At 42.3% G+C, this 23,123-nt stretch overlaps 2 protein-coding genes across 2 annotated transcripts in view; one reads left to right on the forward strand and one right to left on the reverse strand.

The window, feature by feature from the left end:
• The window catches only part of LOC130113122 (ubinuclein-2-like), a 33,521-nt gene extending 23,659 nt beyond the window's left edge, over positions 1–9,862 (forward strand). The window contains exons 16-17 of the mRNA XM_056280644.1: positions 8,438–8,506; positions 8,894–9,862. Coding sequence (XP_056136619.1) covers positions 8,438–8,506; positions 8,894–8,940 — 116 coding nt within the window. The 3' untranslated portion in view covers positions 8,941–9,862. The remainder of the gene's footprint in view (positions 1–8,437; positions 8,507–8,893) is intronic.
• Positions 9,863–12,630: 2,768 nt separating this feature from the next.
• LOC130113154 (myosin-10-like) overlaps positions 12,631–23,123 on the reverse strand; it is a 145,680-nt gene continuing 135,187 nt past the window's right edge. Inside the window, exons 37-45 of the mRNA XM_056280691.1 lie at positions 21,355–21,516; positions 21,012–21,140; positions 20,580–20,668; positions 20,173–20,296; positions 18,758–18,847; positions 18,150–18,268; positions 17,807–17,915; positions 17,057–17,229; positions 12,631–15,128 (exon numbers count right to left, since the gene is read on the reverse strand). Coding sequence (XP_056136666.1) covers positions 14,981–15,128; positions 17,057–17,229; positions 17,807–17,915; positions 18,150–18,268; positions 18,758–18,847; positions 20,173–20,296; positions 20,580–20,668; positions 21,012–21,140; positions 21,355–21,516 — 1,143 coding nt within the window. The 3' untranslated portion in view covers positions 12,631–14,980. The remainder of the gene's footprint in view (positions 15,129–17,056; positions 17,230–17,806; positions 17,916–18,149; positions 18,269–18,757; positions 18,848–20,172; positions 20,297–20,579; positions 20,669–21,011; positions 21,141–21,354; positions 21,517–23,123) is intronic.

A 23,123-nucleotide genomic window follows, 5' to 3' on the forward strand; every position in this document is an offset into this window, starting at 1 on the left:
CACCATGCTTAACAGATGGCGTCAGGCATTCTTCCAGCATCTTTTCATTTGTTCTGCGTCTCACAAACGTTCTTCTTTGTGATCCAAACACCTCAAACTTGGATTCATCCGTCCACAACACTTTTTTCCAGTCTTCCTCTGTCCAATGTCTGTGTTCTTTTGCCCATCTTAATCTTTTTCTTTTATTGGTCAGTCTCAGATATGGCTTTTTCTTTGCCACTCTGCCCTGAAGCCCAGAATCCCGCAGCCGCCTCTTCACTGTAGATGTTGACACTGGTGTTTTGCGGGTACTATTTAATGAAGATGCCAGTTGGGGACCTGTGAGGCGTCTGTTTCTCAAACTAGAGACTCTAATGTACTTATCTTCTTGCTCAGTTGTGCAACGCGGCCTCCCACCTCTTTTTCTACTCTGGTTAGAGCCTGTTTGTGCTGTCCTCTGAAGGGAGTAGTACACACTGGTGTAGGAAATCTTCAATTTCTTAGCAATTTCTCGCATGGAATAGCCTTCATTTCTAAGAACAAGAATAGACTGTCGAGTTTCAGATGAAAGTTCTCTTTTTCTGGCCATTTTGAGCGTTTAATTGACCCCACAAATGTGATGCTCCAGAAACTCAATCTGCTCAAAGGAAGGTCAGTTTTGTAGCTTCTGTAACGAGCTAAACTGTTTTCAGATGTGTGAACATGATTGCACAAGGGTTTTCTAATCATCAATTAGCCTTCTGAGCCAATGAGCAAACACATTGTACCATTAGAACACTGGAGTGATAGTTGCTTGAAATGGGCCTCTATACACCTATGTAGATATTGCACCAAAAACCAGACATTTGCAGCTAGAATAGTCATTTACCACATTAGCAATGTATAGAGTGTATTTCTTTAAAGTTAAGACTAGTTTAAAGTTATCTTCATTGAAAAGTACAGTGCTTTTCCTTCAAAAATATGGACATTTCAATGTGATCCCAAACTTTTGAACGGTAGTGTATATATATATATATATAGATATATATAGATGTATATAGATAGATGTATGAATTTTTTTTTTAATGCATTTCAGTACAAGCTTGTCTCGTGCGTGACGGAAATCAGCTGCCAATGTGATTAAACAACAAAGAAAAACACACGGTCAATAAATATTACGTTGCCCCACGTCACGTCCCTAATTTCGGTGGACAGCAACCAATGAGAGGATAGAAAATGCTATAACTTTGTAAAAAGAAACACTCAATGGTAGGGAAAGTGCTCAACAAATAAGCAGCAAAATAGTCCAGTGAGTCAAGTAAATTCTTTGAGACAGTAGAAGCCTGTTTCATGCCATAAGCAATCATCAGCTGTCAATGTTTAATGACAGCTGATGATTGCTTATGGCATGAAACAGGAGGCTTGTACTGTCTCATAAAGAATTTACTTGACTCACTAGTTTATATATATATAAACACAGATACAGGAAAAAAAAGTTTTAATACATTGCAGTACAGGCCTGTTCCGTGTGAAGAGCACTCATCAGCTGCTAATGTGATTAGGAAGAAAAAAAATTGCAGTCACGTCGCACGAAACGGGTCTGTACTGCAATGTATTAAAACTTTTTTTTCCTGTATCTGTATTTATATTACACTCCTCATTAGTTGAGCACTTATAACACCATGACGGTTTTGGGAAAAAAACGCTCTCTCTCTCTCTCTCTCTCTCTCTCTCTCTCTCTCTCTCTCTCTGTGTGTGTGTGTGTGTGTGTGTGTGTGTGTGTGTGTGTGTGTGTGTGTGTTATATATGTTTGTATGTATGTATAGGGATATATATATATCAATATATAGATATACTATATGGACAAATTTTTTAAAATATTTTTTGTAGTAGTTTTGTTGATATATATACACTCACTGGCCACTTTATTAGGTACACCTTGCTAGTACCGGGTTGGACCCCCTTTTGCCTTCAGAACTGCCTTAATCCTTCGTGGCATAGATTCAACAAGGTACTGGAAACATTCCTCAGAGAGTTTGGTCCATATTGACATGATAGCATCACGCAATGCTGCAGATTTGTCGGCTGCACATCCATGATGCGAATCTCCCGGTCCACCACATCCCAAAGGTGCTCTATTGGATTGAGATCTGGTGACTGTGGAGGCCATTTGAGTACAGTGAACTCATTGTCATGTTCAAGAAACCAGTCTGAGATGATTCGAGCTTTATGACATGGCGCGTTATCCTGCTGGAAGTAGCCATCAGAAGATGGGAACACTGTGGTCATAAAGGGATGGACATGGTCAGCAACAATACTCAGGTAGGCTGTGGCGTTGACACGATGCTCAATTGGTACTAAGGGGCCCAAAGTGTGCCAAGAAAATATCCCCCACACCATTACACCACCACCACCAGCCTGAACCATTGATACAAGGCAGGATGGATCCATGCTTTCATGTTGTTGATGCCAAAGTCTGACCCTACCATCCGAATGTCGCAGCAGAAATCGAGACTCATCAGATCAGGCAACGTTTTTCCAATCTTCTATTGTCCAATTTTGGTGAGCCTGTGCGAATTGTAGCCTCGGTTTCCTGTTCTTAGCTGACAGGAGTGGCACCCGGTGTGGTCTTCTGCTGCTGTAGCCCATCTGCCTCAAGGTTCGACGTGTTGTGCGTTCAGAGATGCTCTTCTGCATACCTCGGTTGTAATGAGTGGTTATTTGAGTTACTGTTGCCTTTCTATCAGCTCGAACCAGTCTGGCCATTCTCCTCCGACCTCTGGCATCAACAAGGCATTTTCGCCCACAGAACTGCCGCTCACTGGATATTTTCTCTTTTTCGGACCATTCTCTGTAAACCCTAGAGATGGTTGTGCGTGAAAATCCCAGTAGATCAGCAGTTTCTGAAATACTCAGACCAGCCCGTCTGGCACCAACAACCATGCCACGTTCAAAGTCACTTAAATCACCTTTCTTCCCCATTCTGATGCTCGGTTTGAACTGCAGCAGATCGTCTTGACCATGTCTACATGCCTAAATGCATTGAGTTGCTGCCATGTGATTGGCTGATTAGAAATTTGCGTTAACGAGCAGTTGGACAGGTGTGCCTAATAAAGTGGCCGGTGAGTGTATATATATATATTTATATATATGTCGGCACGGTGGCGCAGTGGTTAGCGCGGTCGCCTCACAGCAAGAAGGTCTTGGGTTTGAGCCCCGGGTAGTCCAACCTTGGTGGGTCATCTCGGGTCATCCTCTGTGTTGAGTTTGCATGTTCTCCCTGTGTCTGCGTGGGTTTTCTCCAGGGGATCCGGTTTCCCCCCACAGTCCAAAGACATGTAAGTCAGGTGAACTGGCCATACTAAATTGTCCCTAGGTATGAATGTGTGTGTGTGTGTGTGTGTGTGTGTCTTGGCTCTGTTATGGCTTGGTGGCCTGTCCAGTGTGTCTCCCTGCCTGCCGCCCAGTGACTGCTGGAATAGGTTCCAGCAACCCTGAGAATAGGATAGGCGGTTCAGCTAATGGATGGATGGATGGATAATCCAGTGAGTCAAGTAAATTCTTTATGAGACTATACAAACCTCCTATTTCATGCCATAATCAATCACCAGCTGTCACTAAACACTGACAGCTGATGATTGACAGATATTGACAGCTGATGATTGCTTATGGCATGAAATAGGCTTGTACTGTCTCATAAAGAATTTACTTGACTCACTAGATTATAAGTATATAGTATATATAGTATATATCACTCATATTTTCGTAATGTGTGTGTGTGTGGTGTTAGTGTGTGTGTGTGTTAGTGTAGATAGCGGGACTGAAAACTAAAGCACTTATGATCCTAAATCTTTTTGGAGGTGGTAGGTATTGTCTCAGAGAGTAAGGGAAAAATCCCAGAAAATTAAAATTATGCATAAATATGCAAAATATGCATTTTTCTAAAAATGGTTAAAAACCACTTTTCTCAGCATTTCAGATGATTCTGAGCATCTTTGATTTTTTCACCTACAGTGCATCCGGAAAGTCTTCACACCCTTTCACTTTCCCCACATTTTGTTACATTACAGCGTTATTGCACAATGGATTTAATTCCTTTTTTTCTCATCAATCTACACACAATACCCCATAATGACAAAGCGAAAAAGGTTTTGTAGAAATTTTTGCAAATGTATTAAAAATAAAAAACTGAAATATTGCATGTACATAAGTACTCACACCCTTTGCTATGACATTCAACATTGAGCCCAGGTTCATCCCGTTTTCCACTGATCATCCTTGAAATGTTTCTACATCTTGATTGGAGTCCACCTGTAGTAAATTCAATTGATTGGACTTGATTTGGAAAGGCACACATCTGTCTATATAAGGTCCCACTGTTGACAGTGCATGTCAGAGCAGAAACCAAGCCATGAAGTCAAAGGAATTGTCTGTGGACCTCCGAGACAGGATTGTATCGAGGCACAAATCTGGGGAAGGGTACAAAAAAATTCCTACAGCTTTGAAGGTCCCGAAGAGCACAGTGGTCTCCATTATTCGTAAATGGAAGAAGTTTGGATCCACCAGGACTCTTCCTAGAGCTGGCTGCCCTGCCAAACTGAGCAATCGGGGGAGAAGGGCCTTGGTCAGGGAGGTGACCAAGAACCAGCGTTCCTCTGTGGAGATGGGAGAACCTTCCAGAAGGACAACCATCTCTGCGGCACTCCACGAATCAGGCCTTTATGGTAGAGTGGCCAGACGGAAGCCTCTGCTCAGTGAAAGGCACATGACAGCCTGCTTGGAGTTTGCCAGAAAGCACCTAAAAGACTCTCAGACCATGAGAAACAAGATTCTCTGGTCTGATGAAACCAAGATTGAGCTCTTTGGCCTGAATGCCAAACGTCACGTCTGGAGGAAACCAGGCACCTCTCATCACCTTGCTAATACCATCCCTACAGTGAAGCATGGTGGTGGCAGCATCGTGCTGTGGGGATTTTTTTCAGCGGCAGGAACTGGGAGACTAGTCAGGATCGAGGGAAAGATGAATGGAGCAAAGTACAGAGAGATCCTTGATGAAAAATTGCTCCAGAGCGCTCAGGACCTCAGACTGGGGCGAAGGTTTACCTTTGAACACGACAACGACCCTAAGCACACAGCCAAGACAACAAAGGGGAGTGGCTTCAGGACAAGTCTGTCAATGTCCTTGAGTGGCCCAGCCAGAGCCCAGACTTGAACCCCATTGAACATCTCTGGAAAGACCTGATAATAGCTGTGCAGCGACGCTCCCCATCTAACCTTACAGAGCTCGAGAGGATCTGCAGAGAAGAATGGGAGAAATACCCCAAATATAGGTGGGCCAAGCTTGTAGCTTCATACCCAAGACTTGAGGCTGTAATCACTGCCAAGGGTGCCTCAACCAAGTACTGAGTAAAGGGTGTGAATACTTATGTACATGCAATATTTCAGTTTTTTATTTTTAATAAATTTGCAAAAATTTCTACAAAACCTTTTTCGCTTTGTCATTATGGGGTATTGTATGTAGATTAATGAGAAAAAAAGGAATTTAATCCATTTTGGAATAAGGCTGTAACATAACAAAATGTGGGGAAAGTGAACGGGTGTGAATACTTTTCGGATGCACTGTATATAAAAAAAAATTTCTGGGACTTAGAAATGTTTTGGCATTATGCAAAATACATGCATTTTTGGAGGTGGTATGTATTGTTCCAGAGAGGACCAGAAAAATAGCAGAAAATTGAAATATAATTATAATAATTATGCATAATTATGTAAAATATGCATTTTCTAAAAATGGCTAAAAACCACTTTTCTCGGCATTTCAGATGATTCTGAGCATTTGGGGGGAGGGAGTTGGAGTGGGGGGGGGGGGTTTAGGGGCAGGGGGAAGGCAGTTAGCTGGCAGGATGAAGAGGAGGGAGATTTAGACAGGTGGATAACCAAACCGCTACATTGTAGCGGGGTTCTTCTAGTATATATCTATATAGAGAGAGAGAGAGAGAGAGAGAGAGAGAGAGAGAGAGAGAGAGAGAGAGAGAGAGAGAGAGAGAGAGAGAGAGAGAGAGAGAGAGAGAGAGAGAGAGAGAGAGAGAGAGAGAGAGAGAGAGAGAGAGAGAGAGAGAGAGAGAGAGAGAGAGAGAGAGAGAGAGAGAGAGAGAGAGAGAGAGAGAGAGATACTATATGGACAACCACGGTGGCGCAGTGGTTAGCGCGGTCGCCTCACAGCAAGAAAGTCCTGGGTTTGAACCCCGGGGTTGTCCAACCCTGGAGGTCATCCCGGGTTGTCCTCTGTGTGGAGTTTGCATGTTCAGCCTGTGTTTCCTCCAGGGGCTCCGGTTTCTTCCCACAGTCCAAAGACATGCAAGTCAGGTGAATTGGCCATACTAAATTGTCCCTAGGTATGTGTGTGTGTGTGTGTGGCCCCTGTGATGGCCTGGCGACCTGTATGGATGGATGGATGGATATATATACTATGTTCTTTGCTGTTTAGCCCTATTGACAGCTGATGATTGTATATAGCATGAAACAGGCTTGTACTGACTAATTCAAAATTACTTGAATCACTGGATTATTTTGCTCCTTGTTTGTTGAGCACTTTGCCTACTGTTGAGGGTTTCATTTAATGAAGTTATATATAATTTGGAAGAAGGGTATAGGGCAATCATATTCAGCATGAAAGAAAGCAGCATTGTTACATAACCAAATGTGGGTGTGAGGGAGAAAAAAATGCCTTTCTAAAAGAGGTTCTTCAGAAGTGTATTAAGTTGTGCTGCAAAAACCTTTTTGTCTCCTCAACGCAAAACAATTCTAGGAATTGAGTGTATAGTTTATTGCCATAGCAAAATAGTCTACAAAATCAGCTTTTGTCAATTTCACATTGCAAGGGGACAAAAAAATGTCATAAAGAACATGGCTACCCAGAGAAAGAATTGAAAGTTCACTGACTCAGAGTTTATAGAAGGACAGAGTCAAGGCTACAGGACTCACTCTATTCCTCCAGCCTCTGTTCTCTATGCTAAGTAAGCTACATGTCAAAGTCTCTGTCACTTTAAGTCTTCCTAAAGTCATCATTTTAATACCTAATGAGAGAATATTATTGAATTGCAAGAAGAATATCTATTTTGTTGAAATTTTTATGAGGTTTAAAATTTTAATACGTTCCATTAAATTAACTCAACAAATTAATGTGTATCCACTTAATGCACTTCATGTTGGTTTATTGGGTGATATGAAACTTGAGAAGTTCTGGTAGGGTTGGGGATTTCAGCTAATTTCAGTAATATTGAATCAAACAGATATGAAACCATTATAATTACTTTTGTGGAAAATGCTGAAATAGTGCCAATAGACATGTAGTTTCTCAAACATTATCTGCAGCCATAACAGTAAAATAGTAATTATGGTTTTGTTCTGTTCGATAAAGTTCCTTTCAAGCTTTTTCACTTTTAACATCCGGATGAACCAACTTTTTTTTTTTATCATCATTACATTTTTACCCCTCTAGAAGATTGAGATTATTATTATTATCATCATCATCTTATAGGCAATATGTACAATCTTATGTCATGCCAATAAAGTCATTTTGAATTTTTTTTAAATTTGAATATTATAATAATAATTATTATGAGAAGATTGAGATTGAAGTTCTAGAAGATGGCAAGATTGAGGTGGCTTGGACATGTGTGGAGGAGAGATGCTGGGTATATTGGTAGAAGGTTGCTGAATATGGAGCTGCCAGGTAAGAGGAAAAGAGGAAAGCCAAAGAGGAGGTTTATGGATGTGTTGAGACAGGACATGTGGGTGGCTGGTGTGACAGAGGAAGATGCAGAGGACAGAAAGAAATGGAAACAGATGATCCGCTGTGGCGACCCCTAATGGGAGCGGCTGAAAGTAGTAGTACATTTTTATCCCCCTACCTCATAGTTTCACTTCTGTCAACAGGCATTGTTGTCATGCTCCTGCAAACAATGAATCAGGATAAAGCAGCCAATGACGGTAATCACGTGCTGCATCAGAGAACAGCCTAAAATTTAGATAGAAACTGATAACATGTGATATGCCAGCTGGTAGTTTTTCTGTGGCTATGATATCAACAGGATATACAAATATGTATGTGTCTCTTGCTTGTCTTTGTGCATCCACTCCTTTACCGTTACGTGTCTGCGTTACTCATACCAGCTGAAATATAAAAAAGTGCATCCACTGTTCGCTGTGTGCCAGATATCTCACTGCGACCCTTTCCCCTACTGTCTCCCTTCTTCCAATATCCATCTCTCCCTCCTTTGTTCTCTCCATATTTTGTACCTTTGTTTCCCTCTCCTTTTGTTACTCCTTTGCCTCCTCGCTGCCCCTCCACTGTGATCCCTTCATCTCCTTTGTTGTCTGCCTCCTCCCTTTTCCCTAATCCCTTCTTGATTTGTTTTGCTATCCCCCCTCCCACCACTTCATCTCTTCATTCATCCCTCCCTCCATCTCTCCTCAGATCTATATAAGAGTCTCCAGTCAGGGTCGCAGGCTGCCCTACCTCCTCACTTGCAGCTTGCTTTCTCAGGTAATCTGCATTGTTCATCTTCTCTCTCTGTCTCGCTCTGTCTGTCAAGTCGACCTGTCGTCCTCCACCCGGCTCATGTAACTGTCTCTGTTCACAAACAATCTGCTTTCCTCAGTATATTCACTGGTTGGCATGCGTGTTGTTTCTCCTCTCTGGTGTCTGACGCACAATAGAAGCATGCAGTGAAACGTTGGCCGTGCGATGTGTTAAGTACATCTCCCCTGGATGGGATTCATGTGTTATAATGATTAGATTATTTTTTTAAACATTTGGGAGGGTTAAAAGACTTGCTTTCTAGTTCTTGCCAACATACAACAGACTCCTGTGAGTGGATCCTGTCTTTTCACCCTCCCGAAGCGGTTTCATATCTGCTTCCTCCTCAATCAGATGCCAACCAAAGCCAGGGTGGAGATGTGAAGAGACAGTCCCACTGACCATTGACGGAGGAGGATGCAGATGCTGACTGGGTGACATCACTGCGTCTCCTGAGACATCTGCCCGTGGAGGTCCTCACTTTGACAGACTGATTCAGTAATGTAACATGTGGGGTGTGCGTTTATATGGACCTAAAAGAGTCGATTTGTTGTCACTACGATGGTCATAACAATGAATCAATAAGTGTATTTTATAATTACCGGGTATAAGAACAAGACGTCTGAGTGAATGATGAAATTTATTTTTATTTTGCTTTCTTTTTTTTTGTCGACATGTTTACATATGACTGACCTTGATCACTGTGGAATAAGAGCGTGAGTTACGCAGCAGTACAGGAGAGTAGTCTTACGCTACATAATATAATTCGTATTTAAGCTTGTGTGGAATAATGGGAGTCTTTGTTCTTGCAGTACAAAAAAAAACAGTTAAAGCAATGAACCTTTTATTTTTCTGTCTTTTGTCTTGAATGTGGGAATCGCCGTGTCCGTAGAATTTTATTGTTGGTCACCTCTGCTCCCACAAATGACTGTTAAGTAGTAGCTTATATTGATAAATTATTTGTATTTTACACAGGGACAAAAAAAATGAGTAAGATGAAAGAGTTGAGGCGAGGTTGAATTGAATGTGTGTGTATGTACATACATACAATATACTGTATTTTCTCTCCAGGTTCTTAGTCTGTGTGAATGAGCAAGAAAATGTGTTCTCGTGTGAGTGCGCGTATGTGTGTGTGTTCCCCTCTCTTGCTCAGTGTCTATGGTGCTGTATATCACACTGGACCTTTTCTGGGAAAGACTTGAAATGAAAAGTTATGGACTCCTCTTCTGGCGAGAGGAACAAGTTGTGAGAGAGGGGAGAAATGTGAGATTGTAGCCTACTTGAATTATTTTTTTTGGGGGGGGGGTGGGGTAAATTAAGATTATTTACTTTCTTTGCCTATTGACTCAACCGACTCCAAACTCAATATAACACAACGCCTTAGTTTGTATCAAAAAGTTTGAAAAAAAAACTATGCAGGACGGTAAACGCTCAATGCAAAAGTGCAAGTCGTTGCTTGGCTTTCAACCTCAACTCAAGTGTCAGTGCATTTCTGGTAGTTGTGAATGTTTGTGTGTCACAAGACACCACTCCTCTCTTAGAAATATCTTCCCTCTGCTCAATACCTCTGTGAATGATCCTGTTCTTCTTGGGTCCCTTCTGGCAATATCCATGTCTTATTGTCCTTGATCCCTTTTGAAAAGTTTCTCCCCTTCCTCCATGTGTGCTTGTCCTGACCAACTACACCGAGAATGGCACCAAAGATTGTTTCGTAGCTAGCCTCGATGGGGTGTGTTGCTGTGTGTGTGTGTGTGGGTGTGTGTGTAAAAATACACGCATAGTGCATTCAGAAAGTATTCAGACCCCTTCACTTTTCACATTTTGTTACATTACAGCCTTATTCTAATAGATAAAATCATTTTTCCCCCTTAGTCTACACTCAGTAGTCCACAATGACAAAGTGAAAACAGGATTTTAGACATTTTTGTAAATTCATTAAAAAGTAAAAACTGAAATATATTGACATGAGTATTCAGACCCTTTACTCGGTAAACACACCCATTGCACGTTGTCCGTTTTGGGAGAGCGATCCCTCCTTTGTTGCTCTTCCTGAGGTTTCTTCCTATTTTTTCTCCCTGTTAAAGGTTTTTTTTTTTTTAGGGAGTTGTTCCTTATTCGATACGAGGGTAAAAGGACAGGATGTTGTGTTGATGTAAAGCCCCTTGAGGCAAATTTGTAATTTGTGACATTGGGCTATACAAATAAAATTGATGACACACTTGAAGCCCCTTTGGCAGCGATTACAGCCTCGAGTCTTCTTGGGTATGACCCGACAAGTTTTGCACACCAGGATTTGGGGATTTTCTGCCATTCTTCTCTGCAGATACTCTGAAGCTCTGTCAGGTTGCATGGGGACCATCGGTAGACAACCATTTTCATGTCTCCAGATGTTCGATTGGGTTCGAGTCAGGGCTCTGTCTGGGCCACTCAAGGACATTCACAGTTGTCCCTAAGCCACTCCTGCATTGTCTTGGCTGTGTGCTTAGGGTCATTGTCCTGTTGGAAGGTGAACCTTCGGCCCATTCTGAGTGCTCTGGACCAGGTTTTCATTAAGGATATCTCTGTGCTTTGCTCTGTTCAGCTTTTCCTCAACCCTGACCAGTGTCCCAGTCCCTGCGACTGAAAAACACCCCCACAGCATGATGCTGCCATCACCTGCTTCGCCGTTGAGATGGTATTGGGCAAGTGATGGAGTGCCTGGTTTCTTCCAGACATGATGCTTAGAATTGAGGCCAGACAGCTCAATCTTGGTTTCATCAGACCAGGTAATCTTGTTTCTCACAGTCTGAGAGTCCTTTAGTTGCTTTTTTGCAAACTCCAAGCGGGCTTTCATGAGTCTTTCACTGAGGAGAGGCTTCTGTCTGGCAACTCTGCCATAAAGCCCCGATTGGTGGAGTGTTGCAGTGATGGTTGTCTGTCTGAAAGTTTCTCTCATTTCCACACATGATCTCTGGAGCTCAGCCAGAGTGACCATCGGATTCTTGGTCACCTCTTACCAAGGCACTTCTCCCCGGATTGCTCAGTTTGGCCAGGTGGCCAGCTCTAGGGAGAGTCCTGATTGTTCCAAACTTCTTCCATTTAATAACTATGGAGGCCACTGTGCTCTTGGGAACCTTCAGTGCAGATTTTTTTTGTAGCCTTCCCCAGTTCTGCCTGAGCTCTGCAGGCAGTTCCTTCAACCTCATGGTTTGTTTTTTGCTGATATGCATTGTCAGCTGTAAGACCTTTATATAGAAAGGCTTGTGCCTTTCCAAATCATGTCCAATCAATTGAATTTACCAGAGGTGGACTCCAGTCTAGGTGTAAAAACATCTCAGATGCTCAAGAGAAGGCACCTGAGCTAAATTTTAAATGTCATAGCAATGGGCAAAAGCTAAAGATAAGGAAAAAAAAGAAGAAAAGAGCATGAGTATAAACATATTTACAGAGATTCAGTGGGTAGCCAGGTTAAGGTGGGTAACAGCTTGGGGAAAGAAGCCGTTTTTGAGCCTGGTAGTGTAGGCTCTGATGCTCCTGTAGTGAAGTCAATGTGATATTTTAGTTTTTCCTTTTTAATAAATTTGTAAAAATTTCTAAAATTCTGTTTTTGCTTTGTCATTATGGGGTATTGAGTGTAGATTGATGAGGGAGAAAATGAATTTAAACGATTTTAGCATAAGGCTGCAACATAAAATGTGGAAAAAAAGTGAAGAGGTCTGAATACTTTCTGAATGCACCTATATATCACATTCTCCAAATGTACCCCGAGAGTGATAATGTCTGTGGTCTGTTAGGAAGTTAATGTTAAGTCGTAACTGGAGCAGTGGGTGACGTCTTAATTAAATTGGGTTTGGTCGGGTGGGGGTTATTAAAATAACATGTCATGGTAACTGGTTACATAATTCGGTCTTTTGTAGATTATTTTTGTGTGTCAATTATGAAATAAACAAAACAGGTGGTTTTCAGTACTTTTTTAAAAATCTTATTTGTGATAAGATTATAAGAATTGTTTATTCCAAGCCATTACAACACAGCGCTAAGAAAAGGCTAAGGAGCACTCAATAAAGACCAAACAAACATCAGTTACAATGATTATGCTTTATTTTCCTTTTACAAAAACAAATGAAACAAAACAAAAAATCACCGTCTAGAAATACGGGTATACAGGAAATAAAGTTGGGGAGGATTTGCAGTTGGAATGCCTGGTTGTCAACAGCCAGCCGAAAAAAGAAAAAAAATTTACTACCTCATGAGTGTTAAAGCTTTTAACCAAAATGAAATCCCATGCAGACACAGTTCCCCCCTAAAGCGTTTTGGTACCAAGAGCTTCCAGATGCCGTTTAGTCAAACTAACTGGAGGACAGATGACCTTAGTGTGATATGCTTTTCTGGAAAATGAACTGCGCGAGAAGGAGAGAGCTCTCATCCCATGCAGTTAATCATATAATATTTTTTTTTATGACCCAACATTAGCTAGGTGATTACTTTGAACAGGAGCGAGGTATGTACTGGATATGATATGAAGACACACGGCAAAGAAAATGTGTTAACAAAATTAAGCAGTGTTTTTGTTTCCCCCCCCCCCCCATTCACATGTTTTGGTCTGGTAGAGTTGGAAACATGTCTTAAGTGTATTGTAGACCACATGTTTGTCGCAAGTTAAATCCTTGTGTCTTCTGCTTACCCTCCAAAGTGTCTAAGGCACTTAAAAAGAAACATACCTTTAAGTGTTATCTGGTGGTGGTGGGGTTTGCGGTCAAAAGAATTCCTCCATAAACAGTAGCTGGGATAGGCTCCAGCATCCCCGTGACCCTGGGTAAGGATAAGCGGTTTGGATAATGGATGGAAAATTAAAAACTGTATTGTTAGGGTGCCCTGGCATGTATGGTATTCACATTGACAGAAATACTGCAGTGGCTTGGGAGATTGGCTGTGACGCCTGCCCTGGACAAAGCTATTTGCAGTACATCCAAGTATTCAAGCTGTCTGAAAACAAGCCTCCTTTTTCTCCCTGCTGATACAGAACTACAAAGGGGAAGAAAAAAAAAGATTCAAGAAAATTTGAGGGTAGGAAAAAGTCAATTTTAAAATTTTTTAAGAAAACATGGCAGCCGCCTTAGAATACCAAGTGCTTGGTTGGGTTAGTGGGCTGGTCTACGAGTCAGGGTTCATCTGCAATCATGGCACAATCACTTAAATGTAGTGAGAAGATGACATGCGTTCACCATAGCTAGTCAAACTACACATCTTATCTAAGCCGCAATCATTTAGTGTCACATACAAAAAAAAGGCCAAAGGTTACGCAAACGCTTTGCCGTACGAGTGTGTTCTTTCCAGTTTCATGGGTGTCGTCTCTAATGTGCAGTTCCGTGCATTTCATGAGCAATCCTTGGATGATGTGCTCGTCTATGAATATCTATGCAATGACCACACATCTCATCAATCAACGCTTGTAAAACATAAAAAAAAACACACAAAACAGGTGAACATAATAACCGATGAGATGCCTTGCAACAACTAGCTAGCCTTTCTGAGATGGAGTGAGATAAATCAGCAGTCTCTCCAGTCTGTTTTCTTATCTCTATCACATGTCCAGAGATATTAGTTGTTTCCAGTAATGTTGTAGTGTAAGACCAGAGCAAATGGTACAGACTTGTTCAAGAAAAAAAAAGCAGCACAGCGGTCTATCAGCCTAAACCTGGCCGGTGGAGCTGTTCGACCTTCAGACCTGTTGTAAGCAATAGGGATACTGAGTTGGGCTGGGGAATCCCAGGCTTTCACGTAACACTGTTTAGTGTGAAGAACTATGACAACTACAGAGTTGACGTTTCCTTTTAATCCTGCGTTTCCAGAAGGGAGTGCGTTCACATAACATTACATACTTCAACTGTACTCTCCGCCGACCTCCACTTCCATTATAAACACACACACACGCATACACACACACACACACACACATGCACGCACAGGTCATATGTATAAAAAGCACTTTGTACCTACGCATACGTTCTCATTAAGCTGAGCACATAATTTTAAGCCTATGGGAAAATGGTGGTGGGGTGGGACAATATGACGAAAAGATACATGGCCAGAGGACGAGCCAGGACTAGCAGCTTGCCAGAGTAGCAGAGTAAAATGATGAGGAAGAGCTGTCCGTTTTGTCCCTCTTGGTTCCCCAGGAATGGAGAGCCTATTCAGGATATGGGTGGAGGTTTTTCCCTGCAGAGCTGACAGTCAGGACTATAAAGGAAAGGAGGCAGAAGTCTGGCATGCTGCCGGCCAGGCCTAACCTGGCTCACCAAAAGAAACCACCACCTCTTCGGACATCTTGAGTCCAGCGGTTTTCGAACGGGACTAAAGTGATCTTGATGGTGAGGTTCCTTGGTGAAGGTCGGCCCTGGCCTTAGCAGGACAGGTAGGTAGTTGTTTTGGCGGCGTGGGGGAGGGGGAGGATTTCTGTGTCTACTCGATGTTGGAGGCTTGTGTCTCGTTGAGGTCGCCGGCGCGGCTGTCAGCGTCTTCATCTGATAGGTCCACAGAGGCACCGTCGAGATTGAGGTTCCGGCGGCCTGAGCGGCCGGATGAGAAGCTGCTAACAGGGCCTCCACGCCTAGTCAGGTCCCACACCCAGACAAAAACAATAAATAAAAATTTAAAAAAAAATTGTTACTCAAATGCCATTTCGCTTTGCACAAGAATGAAAAAGCACATACATACATCACCCAATCTAAAATTAAGGGGAAAAAAAAAAGATATTTTCTTTTTGAGTCATTCAGTAATACTAAAAAAAACTTCAGGCTTACACAATCAGAACTATACCAGTTTGTAGAGAACAACCATATGCATACTACTGACATGATTGTGTAAAACAGGTAATGCATGCAATTAACCTTATTTATTTATTTAGATATTCTTTTTTTATTTAGCTATATTGTGAAGGGAAAGTGTGTATGATATGACTTAAAAGTGAAGCTTGTGGGCGTCTGGGTGGCGTGGCGGTCTATTCCATTGACTGACAACATGGGGATCGCCAGTTTGAATCCCCATGTTACCGCCAGCTTGGTCAGGCGTCCCTACAGACAAAACTGGCCGTGTTTGAGGGTTGGAAGCTGGATGTGGGTATGTGTCCTGGTCGCTGCACTAGTGCCTCCTCTTGTCAGTCGGGGAGTCTGTTCGAGGGGGAGGAGGAACCGGAGAGAATAGCATGATTCTCCCACGCGCTACATCCCCCTGGCGAAACTCCTTACTTTCAGGTGAAAAGAAGCGGCTGGCGACTCCACGTATCAGAGGAGGCAACCCTCCCCGGATTGGCAGAGAGGGTGGAGCAGCAACCAGAACGGCTCTGAAGGGTGGGGTAATTGGCCAAGTACAATTGGGGAGCTTGATGTACTGGTTTGGGCCCCTGTCATGACCTTGTGGCCTCTGATGCTATAAACCTGTGAGTTTTTATGGCCTGGTCAAACACAGAAACCACATCATCATTTCACTTGTCTCGCGAGGCAACACCTCAAGTGCGTGACTTGAGGTATTGGTCCACACAGTCGGTTTAGCAGTTCAGAGTCTCCAAATTCTAAGGCTTCACTCTCATTGGCTAACCACAATGTCAAACACAGGCGTATCTACACACTTCTCAGGAAAACACAAGCGCTTTGGTTTTTATCAGTCTGACGGGAAACAAATTTCACTGCAACAAAACCAGAGCAGCTACCAAAACAAAGAACTTCTGATACAGTAAGAACAATGGGCCGCATTCATCAATCATTCATATGTAAAAATTTGTTCTTACACACCCATGGAAATATTTTAGCCCCGAAGTTTGTCTCGGAGACCAGTGTAGAACCTGGGTAACCTCTGAATTTAGACACCAATTGGCTAACACTGATGTCTTCGCAAGCCTGGGTGATTGCTTGTTGCAAGAGGTAGATGAGGGATGTTAGGCGGAAGGAATTACAAATAAAAGACTTTGCTTCTGACTGTCAGACAATCTTTAGAGATAAAAAAAATTCCAAGGATGCAGATTTGTACATACGAATGAATGAGGCTCAATAAGTGTTTGTGACCAACAGTTTATCGCTGGGTTTGAGAAAGTTGTGACATTTACAACATCTCGTCCCTGAAAGTTCAAGAAACTTTGAGACTGTTGACCCATTGTATGTGAATACCGGTTTCACGCAGGTCTGTTTTTTTTTTACAGCAGTTTCATAATTAACATCATGCAAAAGCAAGTCTGGTTAGTTGTTTTGAATGTCAGTCAAAAGACCTTTTCTGGTGAAAGTAGGCGGCTAGTCCATACGGTATGGACCAGACTTGATGCCAATAGCCAACAGTCTGGCTGCCAAGCGAGACTGAATTAGGTTACCTTTAATCGATGTGCCATGTGCATGCTGAACCTGTGAGTCCGTCTCACAGCAGTGACACAGACCAATGCAGACTAAACTGGGCCTACGCGTGGAGCTCTAGTCGGGAGCGACACGAAGAGTGAGGGCCTTTCAACTCTGACCTTGAAGGATGTCAGGTGCGCATGGTATCTCCATTTACCTGAGTCGGTTCTTGAGGGAGTTGACCTCCCGGGTAAGGCCCTCGCTGGCCTCTGTGGCGTCATCCAATTCCCTCTGCAGCTTCCTGCGGGAGGCGTTGGCCCTGGTGGACTCCTCCTCTGCCTCCTCCAGCTGGCGCTTCAGCTGCTTCATACGGGAGTTGGCCTTCTCTAGCTGAAGGGGGAAAGACACAATGATAGAACCTGTACCTATAGGGATGTGTTTGAATAGTCGATTCGAAAATGTACATTTTTGTGTAACCACATGATCGAGATTATCAAATTAAGTGAAGTACACCACAGCAGGTCTTCTTAGCCACTGACTGTTAGACTTCGACCTTAACATGTGGACATGCTGATGTTTCTGAATAAAAACAAATAGTTTTTTTAGTTAATTTAAGAAAGTGTTTTTATGCAGCTTAAGTTGGATCTGGATCAACATGTTTCTATTCAATCATACATCAGCCAGCTAATGCAGGTCATGTTCAGTATTTCATCTGAGTTGAACAATAAAGAAACATGGTTTATCAGCACAGGTCAGCCATATCTTCAGACTCATGCTGTCTTTTCCTCACATTTTGACTTCGCAATGTGTGGCTCATCAGTACACTGAATAGAGTTTTCTTAACAATCACAGTGAAAAAACAGAGCCCTCATCTAATTGACACTGAGTAAAAATCAAGCAAGGAAAATCTTTGGAATGCACACCTATAGCAACTGTTCCACTACCCAAATGGACAAAGGTCCCTTACCTGCTCCTTGTACTGGTCAGCATGGCGACGCTCATCCTCGACTTGCATCACCACCTCCTTCAGTTTCTTTTCTGTTCTGCGGACGATCTTATTGGCTGCGCCTCTCTCCCTAAGGAGGTTTGATGAGTAAAAAGAAGGGACAGATGAGTGTTAACCAACACCTCAATTTGTATAAGAGTGCAAGTTTATCCACCCAGTTAGTAACAAATGTGTCCTACTCGGTAATTTTCTTTAAATTTCTGACCCACCTGACTTAAACCTAAAATTTACTGTGAGGGACACAATGACAGATACGGACATGGTCTGACAGCTAACGATATGATAAAGGGGCTCTGGCCCTTACTTAGCCTCCTGCTCCAGCTGTTCCTCCAATTGCAAAATCTTGGCCTCCAGGGCAGCGATAGAGGCCTTGAACTTTGACTTGACAGCTCCTTCCAGTTCTCCTAGCTTGGCCTTCAGGTCCTGTAGTCATAAATCAATCAATTTATCCACCAAATCTAAAATGATGCTCCAATATTTATACTTGTGGAGTTAATTTTACATTTTCTGTATTAAGAAAATGAGAAAACACTTGCCAGCCACAAAGTATAATTAATGCAATCCCCTAACAATAGCCAAAGAGAGGAATAAAAAGAAATAAATGTCCCCATAGTCGTCTATACTTGCAATCAGAGATCTTTAATAACTAATAACACAACGTATTGGTACACAGACCATCATCAGCTTATTTTTTCGGTGGTACCAAAACATTTGCTATTAGCTATTAAAGATCTGACTCCAAGGATAGAGGACAGTGTGCCTGAGTTTCTTTCAGCCTTGTTGACCCTGGATCTTCTACTATGCACCTGTTGATCTACAAGTGTGCATGAGGTCTGATCTTTAAAAAAGAATTATAAAAAATAAAACGAAATGTATCTATAAATACATATAAGAAAATAATAAACAGATGACCTTGTTCTGACGTTCCATTTGTTGCCTTGCGTTCTCACTCTTCTGAGCCACACTGCGCTCCCCGGCCAGCTCTGTGTTCAGGGTGTCCACCTTGGAGGAGAGGGGATTAATTAAATTAAGTTTCCTTTATTAATCCCGTTGGAGAAATTCAGTTACTGCAAATTAACCCATCCTAGCTGTGATCTGTGTAGCTAGGAGCAGTGGGCTGCCGCCTTCATGGTGCGCCCGGGGACCAACTCCAGTTCTCTTCCCATTGCCTTGGTCAGGGGCACAGATGGGAGTATAAACCCTAACATGCATGTCTCTTTTGATGGTGGGGAAAACAGGAGCACCTGGAGAAAACCCACCGCAGTCACGGGGAGAACATGCAAACTTCACACAGAGGATGACCTGGGATGACCCCCAAGGTTGGACAACCCCAGGGTTCGAACCAAGGACCTTCTTGCTGTGAGGCAACAGCGCTAACCACTGGGCCACCGTGCCGCGGATTGAGAGTTATTGGCACAAAGGACCAAGAAATAATAGGTGGGTGATAGATGGAGTGGGGAAAAACAGAAGTTTGGATACGAATGGTAAGTGGGGTGGGAGGACAAGGAAGGGAAGAACAGGGTAGGAAGGAGACAACAGAGCAGTGATGGGGGAGGGAGATTAAGACAAAAGCTTTTATATTTACTGTCCCAAGTAAGGCATGCTATTTGTTTTTAAGGCATTAAGATTTTGTTTCGAAAATGCAGTGTTATGTGTTATTTTGACAGCTGAGGAAAAGGAGCTTTTCAATTTGGTTGCTTCCCTACGGCATATGGGCTGTGATTTTGACTCATGTTACTCCAACTACTATATGTTGCTTGTAAGAGTTTCTTTTTGCGTGCATGATTGCTGTGGTCGTTTTGAATAAGAGTGTCAGTTGGACTCCTTGTGTGTCCAACATTTTCCATGAAGACTAAGTCTAGTACATCATGTCAGTTTGATAAAAGGGAAGAGTACAGTTTTCATTCCAGCATGGTTATCTTTGCCAAATGCTACACTGTGTTTGGAAGTGCAATGGGATGAATGAGAACATTCACAGACATGATGTGCAATGGGGTTTGAAAAATTCAGCTTTCTCATTTGATAATAAGTACAATACATTAAAACGAGGTAAAAGGTGTCCTTGGTCAAAACAGCGAGAACAATTTTCTGGATTTCCACTTTAATTGTAGTGCATTTGGCAAGTAGAGAACCATCATTGAGAAGCTGGTAAGGTTCATGACAGTTACAACAAACAGTATAAGAGTCCCTGCAGGTACAGATGGTACCTGAACGATACTGGTTGTGTATGAGTCTGTGTGAGAGCATCTGTACCTAACAGGTGGTCTTTTGTTCATTACTTGCACTTGTGTGTGTGTGTGTGTGTGTGTGTGTAAAAGGGAGCAGACCTGCATGGAAGTCTTTCTAAAGCGATCATTAAGCAACTCCATGTTACTTTGTTCCTCCTCCAGTTCCTCCTCCAGCTGGGCAATACGAGCTTCCAGCCTCCTCTTCTCGTCCAAAAGTGCTGACCTGATAAAACACATAAACACAAACAATTAGCATCACATTTCTAATCCTACTCTAATACATAATAATTTCCAAGCCAATAAATTTACACCAGCAGACAGGAGAGGACGAGCTGTAGTATTGGGTTGGAATGACAATCTGCATACACACAGTCCCCGTGGCACATTGTTAAATACCACCAAGACAAAGTTTTCCACCCGTTTCTGAGGTACATGATCATGCACACACAGACACCCACTGTGGGGTCAAACAAACAAAAACTACAAAACTACAGATTGACACTGACTTTCCAGATGCACTGTTGGAGATCTCGTCAGCGAGCTCATCCCTCTCCTGTTCTGCATGTCGACGGGCCCTCTCTGAGGCTGCATGGTCCTTCACACACACACACACACACACACACACACACACACACACACACACACACACACACACACACACACACACAAGTTAGAATAAGTCCCATGGAAAGAATAACCACCATGGATTTTATTATTAGCCATTTGTACTCGGAGGTGATTTAGTAAACAATGGCTGACATGGCCACCACCAACAATGGTGTTAGTGGACTGAGGAAGCAGACAGCCGTTAGCTATTAAACCTCCCTACTCGCCATTTACCTACCCATTTATTGGGGAAACCATTTACATTACCATTCAAGTACTGAGATAGCACTTTTGTTCAAAGCATATTTGAAGAGGTGAAACTACAGACAGACCTCTTGTAGCTGTAAGATTTCGGCCTCCAAGCTCTTGAGTTTCTTCTCATTTTCCTTGGACTGAGTAAAGATCTCATCTCTGGAAGCTCTGGCCTCCTCAAGTTCCCTCTGGTAATCCTTCATCTGGGCCTGTAGACAAAGACGCAATTTAGCCAAACAAGAACACAACTGGGTTACACACACACACACACCCACACACACACACAGACTAAAAGATTGGCAGCCATCTGATTTGTATATAAATGCAATGTATTCAATGTGTAATACACAAAATGAGATTTTTAGTCTGGTTTTGAACAAGACAGGGTGTTTATACGGGAAACAGACTTGTGTGTCTATGCACCTGGAGTTTCCTGAGCTGTTTGATGGCCTCATCCCTGCCTTTGTTAGCCGCCTCTATCTGTCCCTCCAGCTCGTTCAGGTCCATCTCCAGCTTCTTCTTTGCAGCCACAGCCAGTGCCCGCTGTTTCCTCTCATCCTCCAGCTCGACCTCCATCTCTCGCACCTGGTGGAGTAGATGAATCAGCATACTGTGTCAGGGAAGGACACAGTCAACATCAAAGTGGTGGAACCTAAAGCAGTTTCTGGTGAATATTTACAGCGTATTGCATATTTACCCATCTTATGCATGATTCATAGTAGGTAAATTTTTTGCTACTGTAAAATTTTCAACTACCTACCATTATACATACACACCATCCCATAAGCTTGATAGTCATTAGTTATGTTTCCATCCAAATGTTCAACAAATCTGAAGTGAGTTTCTACAGCAAAAGGTTTGCTTGTGTGCAAATTCAAAAGGCAAATAAAAACAGGTAAATGGAAACCCACTTAACTTCTAATACTTGTTTTATTTACACAGAAATCCAGATTTAACATACAGACCAAACACACACACACACACACACACACATATATACAAGTATATATATATATATATATATATATATATATATATATACACAGTGATACTTGAAAGTTTGTGAACCCTTTAGAATTTTCCATATTTCTACATAAATATGACCTAAAACATCATCAGATTTTCACACAAGTCCTAAAAGTAAATAAAGAGAACCCAGTTAAACAAATGAGACAAAAATATTATACTTGGTCATTTATTTATTGAGGAAAATGATCCAATATTACATATGTGAGTGACAAAAGTATGTGAACCTTTGCTTTCAGTATCTGTCCACCGGATCTGTCCACCAAAATTAGGGGTGTGATGCGGGGCAATTTAATATTTATTGACTGTGTTCATCTTTGTTGAATCAAATTGGCAGCTGATGAGTGCGTGACGCATGAAACAAGCTTGTGTATTAAAGTTTTTTTCCTACATCTATCTTAATATTCTGCTCCTCATTTATTAAGCACTTTTATCAACACCACTAATTGTTTCCAACACCCAACCCCCCAAAATAACGCTATATATAATATAATATACACTACCGTTCAAAAGTTTGGGATCACCCAAACAATTTTGTGTTTTCCATGAAAAGTCACACTTATTCACCACCATATGTTGTGAAATGAATAGAAAATAGAGTCAAGACATTGACAAGGTTAGAAATAATGATTTGTATTTGAAATAAGATTTTTTTTACATCAAACTTTGCTTTCGTCAAAGAATCCTCCATTTGCAGCAATTACAGCATTGCAGACCTTTGGCATTCTAGCTGTTAATTTGTTGAGGTAATCTGGAGAAATTGCACCCCACGCTTCCAGAAGCAGCTCCCACAAGTTGGATTGGTTGGATGGGCACTTCTTGCGTACCATACGGTCAAGCTGCTCCCACAACAGCTCAATGGGGTTCAGATCTGGTGACTGCGCTGGCCACTCCATTACCGATAGAATACCAGCTGCCTGCTTCTGCTCTAAATAGTTCTTGCACAATTTGGAGGTGTGTTTAGGGTCATTGTCCTGTTGTAGGATGAAATTGGCTCCAATCAAGCGCTGTCCACTGGGTATGGCATGGCGTTGCAAAATGGAGTGATAGCCTTCCTTATTCAGAATCCCTTTTACCCTGTACAAATCTCCCACCTTACCAGCACCAAAGCAACCCCAGACCATCACATTACCTCCACCATGCTTAACAGATGGCGTCAGGCATTC

This window comes from Lampris incognitus, chromosome 5 (assembly GCF_029633865.1).
Source record: "Lampris incognitus isolate fLamInc1 chromosome 5, fLamInc1.hap2, whole genome shotgun sequence".
NCBI classification, from domain to species: Eukaryota; Metazoa; Chordata; class Actinopteri; order Lampriformes; family Lampridae; genus Lampris; species Lampris incognitus.